Below are 6,763 nucleotides of genomic sequence, written 5' to 3'. Positions count from 1 at the left end.
AGGGTTTTTCCAAAATAAAAGCCTTAAATGTGGTAAATCATCACTTTTATACTCACTTATTCATACAATTTCAATTCAGTTTTCAAACTGATTCTTTCTCTCACATACAAAACAAATGCACATACACACAGTAGGGTTTCCAAAATAAAAGTCTCATTTTAAAGGTGATGGTGGTTTCAGCAGAGGGTCACTGGTGTTCTGTACAGATGTAAGGAGGACAGACACTAAAGGGTGGGAACTGGTATGGGGACGGAGAGGTGTGAGTGGAGCTGAGGTGTGGACGGTTCCAGGAGGCGGATCGCGGGGGAGGCGGAACGCCCGGTGCGAGGTCCCGCCCAATGCTGCTTGCAGCTTTAATATATTATTATTATTATTCACACACCACTTTGACCTGGATTTTGACCCCCTGAACATGCACGAAAACTCACCAAATTTGGCACACATGTCAGGCCTGGCGAAAAATTTGATAAAATGAAAAAATTAACCCCATAGGTGCCAAAATGGGCTCTCTAGCGCCACCTATGTGAAAAAAACGGCAACTGCCCTAGTGGCCAGTAGGAATGTCGTACAGACATGAAACCAGTGCCAAAATTTTTGTTGGATCATGCTCTACAAATCATCCACTGACACTCATGACCTATCTGCAACAGGAACTTCGCAATATGCCTTTCAAAATAAAATTTCTAAAACTAACTCCGATGACACCGTTTGTGGTATTGACTTCTAAATAGCGCCAAAAGATAGAGTGAACCCTCCTTAATACAACGATTTTACACCTTTTCCATAACTGTCTTAGTTTCTTTTTTACAAGCCAGCAAAGTTGCGATGTTTGAAACTCATTTTTCATTTTGCAGTTTTTCCCCACATGTGACATATCTACACGTTCACAGGACTCACCACAACGCTCACATGCAAAACATTTTGAGATAGGATGTATGGTTATTGATTTATAACAATTTGTTTATTTTCATACTTTTTCCACTTTAGACTGCCATTTGACCCCCTTAACATGCTCCAAAACTCACCAAATTTGCCATGTATGTCATGGCTGGTGAACCCTTTCATTCAATATCAAAATTAACCCCTTGGGTGCCAAAATGGACTCTGTAGCGCCACCTATGTACTAAAAAACTCTCAAAATCTGCCCTAGCGGCCAGTAGGAATGTTGTAGAAACATGAAACAAATGCCAAAATGTTGGTCTGATTGAGCCCAACAAATCCTACACTGACACTCATGAGCTAACTCCAACAGGAAGTTGGCAATCTGCCTTTGAAAGTTACTATACGTTTCTGCAATTACTGCTTAGTCATTTCAGACCTTTGAATAAAAAGTTATACCTCATTAAATTCCCACAAGTCTGCAGAATCCAAAAGTGAAAGAATTTTTCAGATCCGACCTATGGTTATGGAATAATGGCGATTTTTTGAAGACTATGTTTACTTTCACTTTTAACAATGACAAAGTCCCTATAAAACTCTTCCTGGTGCACAGCTGTATGTGTCTGTCCTTAGTGCAGTGGTTCATGTAGCTGCCTATGAAACAAAAGGACCTGGATTCAAATCCCAGACAATCCAATTTTTTTTTTTTTTTTTTTTTTTCTTCTTTCTCCATTTTAAAACAGGTTTTACTGGATTGTATTTTGGATATTGGAAATTTTGCACACATTCAAAAGTACACGGAGTACATTTTTTCTAAATAAAACCCTAATTACCAATAATACAAAATTTCTATTACATAACTTCTTTTCATTTTTATGACCAAACACTCAACTGTTTGTGCAATGTTTCTTCATTCAAAAGTACTCTTTCTCACAGACACACATGCTCACACAATAGGGTTTTTTCAAAATAAAAGCCTTAAATGTGAGAAATCATCACTTTAATGCTCAATTATTTATACAATTTCAATTCATTTTTCAAACTGATTCTTTCTCTCACATACAAAACAAATGCACATACACACAGTAGGGTTTCCAAAATAAAAGTGTCATTTTAAAGGTGATGGTGGTTTCAGCAGAGGGTCGCTGGTGTTCTGTACAGATGTAAGGAGGACAGACACTAAAGGGTGGGAACTGGTATGGGGACGGACAGGTGTGAGTGGAGCTGAGGTGTGGACATTCCCGGGACGCAGATCACAGGGGAGGCGGAACGCCCGGTGCGAGGTCCCGCCCAATGCTGCTTGCAGCTTTAATTATTATTATTGTTGTTGTCCTTCTCAGAATCAGCTGCTGCAGTGGACACCGTCTGTCCATCCGTCCATCTGTCTTTCCGCCCGTCCGTCTTCTATCCGGCCAGGATGTGTTTGACGAACTCGGTGTAGTTGACGTGTCCGTTGGCATCCTCCTGTCCGGCCATCAGCCGGTCCACCTCGTCCTCCGTCATCTTCTCGCCCAGTGTGGCCAGGACGTGGCGTAGCTCCGCCCCCATGACGGTGCCGTTGCCCTCCTTGTCGAACACTCGCAGTCCTTCCACAAAGTCCTCGAAGTGTCCCTGTTCTTTGGAGCGGGCCACATGCTGCAGCATGGGCAGGAAGGAGTCGAAGTCCAGCAGTTTGACCTGCAGCTCCTCCGCCTTGGGCCGGCCCAGCAGCTTCAGAACCTCGTCGTTGGTCGGGTTGTGACCCAGAGCGCGCATGACGTCGCCACACTGCGCGTACGTGATCTTCATCTCACCAGCGGGAGTCTCGTCGAACAGCGTGAAGGCGTCGCGGAACTCCTCCACCTGATCGGCGCTGAACTCGATGACGATGCTCTTCAAGTCGACCTCCGCAGGTTTGGGCTCCGGCTCCGGAGCTTTGGAAGGAGGAGGCTCCTCCTTCTTGGGTTCCGGCTTCTTGGGTTCCGGCTTCTTGGGTTCCACTTTCTTTGCGGGCATGATGAGGAATGAGTGATAGACAGACGAAGAGTCCAGGGGTTTTATAAGGACCGGAGGAGGGAGGGGACGAGGAGGAGCCAGGAGACCGCAGACCAAAGATGGAAGGAGACCGAAATAGAAGCACCCAGACCCAGATAGGAGACCAGGACCAGGACCGGGGTCACACAGATACTGTGGACTCACAGATAAGGCTGGAGAGTGGTCCAGGACCAGAGGGAGGAGGTTTTATGTGGGGGTTTGGGGGGTCCAGGGGGGTTGGATGGTCTAAAGCAGAGTGAAGCTTTAGTCCAGTACTGGGTTCACAGGGTTCAGGAGGTGAAAGCAGAGGAAAGGACTCTAAAGGCTGGTTAATGCTCGCCGCACAAATGTGACCAGTGGAAAACAGACGCGTGGAGTCGGCACGAGAGTCCGCGTGGTGCTTTTATCCTCCAGGCGGTGTCTCCTCCCAAACTGCAGGGGGCAGTGTGCCACAAACGCACGTCTATCACAGTAAAAAAACTAGAGAAGAAGAAAATTGCCAGAACAAACCAAACATGGTGACTCTCATGCGTCTTCTAGATGCATGAGAGTTTTCAATAAACTTCCCTCCTCCAGAGGGAAATGTGTGTCTGCTTCCCTGTGTTTAATACATTTTCAGATCCAGCTCAACTCTCTCATTGGTCCATGGGTCGTTTGGCCCCTCCCCCTGGGTCTCCACTTCTCCCTTTGGTGTCTGTTCTGCCTTCACATCTCTGTCCTGAATGTTTTTCCAGGTTTTTTTTGCTCATTCCTCCTCTTTGCCGACTGTCGCTGCAGTTTCCCTCCACTCAGCTGTGGTGGTGGTCCTGGTGGTCCTGGTGGTCCCACTCATCCCAGTGCCTGTACTTCTGTACTTCTACCACCAGGAGCTCCTGAATGTCGGCCATGTTGTCTCTTACAAATTTTCTGAGGTGTGCGAGGTGGAAAGTTTCTGCTTGAGATGAGCCGCGTGAAGGGGTGGGGCTGTGAGAATGACGTCAATTGGCCGCATGAAGCCGCGTGGAGCTGGCTGAGGCGATAAGAACATAACAGCCTTTAGACATTCAAGGATTCAAGGACCACAGAGTTTGATCACAGATTTACTGATGCTGACCTGGAGAAGAACCTGCAGAAGAACCTGCAGAACATTCCACCCACAGTTTCTCAGGACACAGACACTGGTCTGCTCTAATGGAACCCTGAGCAGATGCAGAACAGGACCAGTTCTGGTTCCATCAGGTTCTGGTTGTGCTGGTTTTTGCGTAGAACCACCTGAACCCTTCACAGGACTGGATCTAACAGGTTCTAGTTCCATCAGGTTCTGGTTCCATCAGGTTCTGGTTAGACCTGGTGATCTTCAGGGTGTCTATAGACCACCACCATGTCCAGAACCTGTTTGTGTTCCTGTGGAATCTGAAGCAGAACCCAAACACATGCAGACCTGCTGTGGAACCCTAACCCTACCCCCCACAGACCACATGGACCTATTTCTGGTTCTTTATCTGCTCCATTGGTCCATTAACATTCTCAGATAAGGATTGTGATTACCCATGATGCTCTGCTCCTTCAGTCTATATGTGGTTCAGTCCAAAGGCTGAAGCTGCTCTGGGATGAAACACATGACGGACAATGACATGGAAGTATGTTCGTATATTCAATTCAGTTTTATTTGTACAGCCCAATATCACAACCAGGTTATCTCAAAGGGCTTTACAGAGGCAGGTGGAGTAAACAACAGTCAAATAAACAGCAGAACATGAGTCATGTCCAGGGCATCCCCCGTCCTTAGACCCTCCTTCTCGGCAAGGAAAAACTCAAACCCAGTGGGAAAAAGGAGAAACCTCGGGGAGAACCACAGTGAAGGAGAGATCCACTCCCATGGACGGACAGGCTGTAGATGCACCAGGACTGATGGACGTCCATCTGCAGATGGAGTTCCAGTCTGAAGGATGCAGTAGGGTGGACACATGAGGGTCCGTCCCGCTGGATGAGACAGGCAGGGGCGAGGAGGCCCATCCACAGCGGTGAGGCCGAGGACGTCCATCCAGACAGGTGGGGGAGGGGGTCAGGACACAGGACAGGGCAGGACACAGATGGGTCAGCGCAGATCCTGTCCTCATTGGCTCCCAAGAGGCTACAACTGAAAAAGTAGCCACTCCCCCGGAGGGGAGTGGGGAAAGGGGACACCGGGTGAATAGTACTGCACAGACTAAGTTGGCTAAATATTAAAAATATAAGTGCAGACAGAAGTGGTACGTAGAAGCAGAAACAGGAGATAGGACTCAGTGCCTGGACTTCCCCCAGCATTACTGCTCCTAGGGCAGCTTAGACTGAACTGTGGCTTCAGTCTGGTTTGAACTAGTCTGACCAGAAGCTTTTCCAAACAGGAACGTTTTCAGCCTGACCTTAAATGTAGAGACTGTGTCGGCCTCTTTAATGTTAGCTGAAGCTGATTCCATAAAACAGGAGCTTGGTAACTAAAGGCTCTAGCTCCTACTGTACTTTTACAGACCCTGGGAACTACCAGTAGACCTGCATTCTGAGAACCAAGGGTTCTGTTGGGATGGTACGGCACCAGAGCGTCTCTGAGATAGGAGGGGCCCGTACCATTAATGGTCTTGTATGTGAGGAGGAGGATTTTGAATCTAATTCTAAACTGGATTGGAAGCCAGTGAAGGGCTTGGAGCACAGGGGTGATGTGGTCTCTTCTATTTGTTCCTGTTAGTAGTCTCGCTGCCGCGTTCTGAACCAGTTGAAAACTTTTTAGAGAGCTTTTAGGACATGCTACGAGAAGGGAGTTACAGTGATCTAATCTAGATGTAACAAACACATGAACTAATTTTTCTGCATCATTTTTAGATAGAATATTTCTAATTTTGGCTATGTTGCACAGGTGGAAGAAGGTGGAAGTATATGAGAACCACAACCATATATATATATATACATATATATATATATATAAATATATATATATATAAATATATAAATATATATATATATATATATATATATATATATATATATATATATATATCTTCAGATGCTGTTGAAAACGGAGCCATCCACTGTTTTCTTGGGGTTCATAAGTTTGTCCAGTTTTGGCAGCGCAGGGGGACATGGGTTGGGTTCCTGGTGGAATTCAAAGAAAATGTGAAATGGTTCAATTATGGAATCGAATTATTAATATGCCAGAAAATCAAATAACCAAAAAAGTATTTGGCTGGAGTGGGACAAGGTCCCCTTGGGTGGCAGAGGTCAGAGCTCTGTTGGCAGAGGCACAACTACAATATGTATTTCACAACAACCTCTCATGTAGCATTAATAAGATCAGAGCTGACCTTATGTCTGCTTTAGACGAAGAATGGATGAATGGCATCCAGACTAAACTGAAGCTGCAGACACACTGTACATTCAACTAGAAAACACAGTTTTATGTCAGCACAAACTGGACCAGGAACCAAAGGTCCCTGGTTGCTCAGCTGCGTACAGGAATCCTTCCCTTGTCCTTAGAAACTGGCAGATTGACCCAAACCCCAGAAGAAAACAGACTGTGAACTGTGTGATTTGGGGGAAGTGGAAAATGAATCCCATGTTCTTTTGTATTGTCGTCTGTGATAAACTGAGAGGCTGTGTGGTTGATGACGTGTATGTTCTGGAGCACTGATGAGGACCAGATGAAATGGTTGTTTAGTTCAAATCTATTTAAATTCGCATTATTAATTTGTAAAGCCTCGATAAAGTGGTAGATGTGTTTGTTTAAATAGGTCAGTGCTTTGTTTTGTTCATATATACTGTGCCTACTGTCTGGTATTTGATTTTTGGTTTGTATTTATGGTGTCTCATAAGCCCATGGAAGGGCTGGGCTCATGCAAGACACAAAAAAACATTCATA

At 45.6% G+C, this 6,763-nt stretch overlaps 1 protein-coding gene across 1 annotated transcript; it reads right to left on the bottom strand.

The window, feature by feature from the left end:
- Positions 1-2,159: 2,159 nt before the first annotated feature.
- On the bottom strand, positions 2,160-3,427 carry LOC115416526 (myosin light chain, embryonic-like). Its single transcript, XM_030130312.1, has one exon. It carries the CDS (start codon positions 2,872-2,874, stop codon positions 2,284-2,286), a length of 591 nt encoding a protein of 196 aa, XP_029986172.1. The 5' UTR covers positions 2,875-3,427; the 3' UTR covers positions 2,160-2,283.
- Positions 3,428-6,763: the final 3,336 nt, after the last annotated feature.

Source organism: Sphaeramia orbicularis, unplaced genomic scaffold (genome assembly GCF_902148855.1).
Source record: "Sphaeramia orbicularis unplaced genomic scaffold, fSphaOr1.1, whole genome shotgun sequence".
Taxonomy (NCBI): domain Eukaryota; kingdom Metazoa; phylum Chordata; class Actinopteri; order Kurtiformes; family Apogonidae; genus Sphaeramia; species Sphaeramia orbicularis.
This window is presented reverse-complemented; position numbering and strand designations above follow the sequence as displayed.

Excerpts from the sequence above, each read along its gene's own strand:
- LOC115416526 (XM_030130312.1), bottom strand. The coding sequence starts at position 2,874 with ATGCCCGCAAAGAAAGTGGAACCCAAGAAGCCGGAACCCAAGAAGCCG.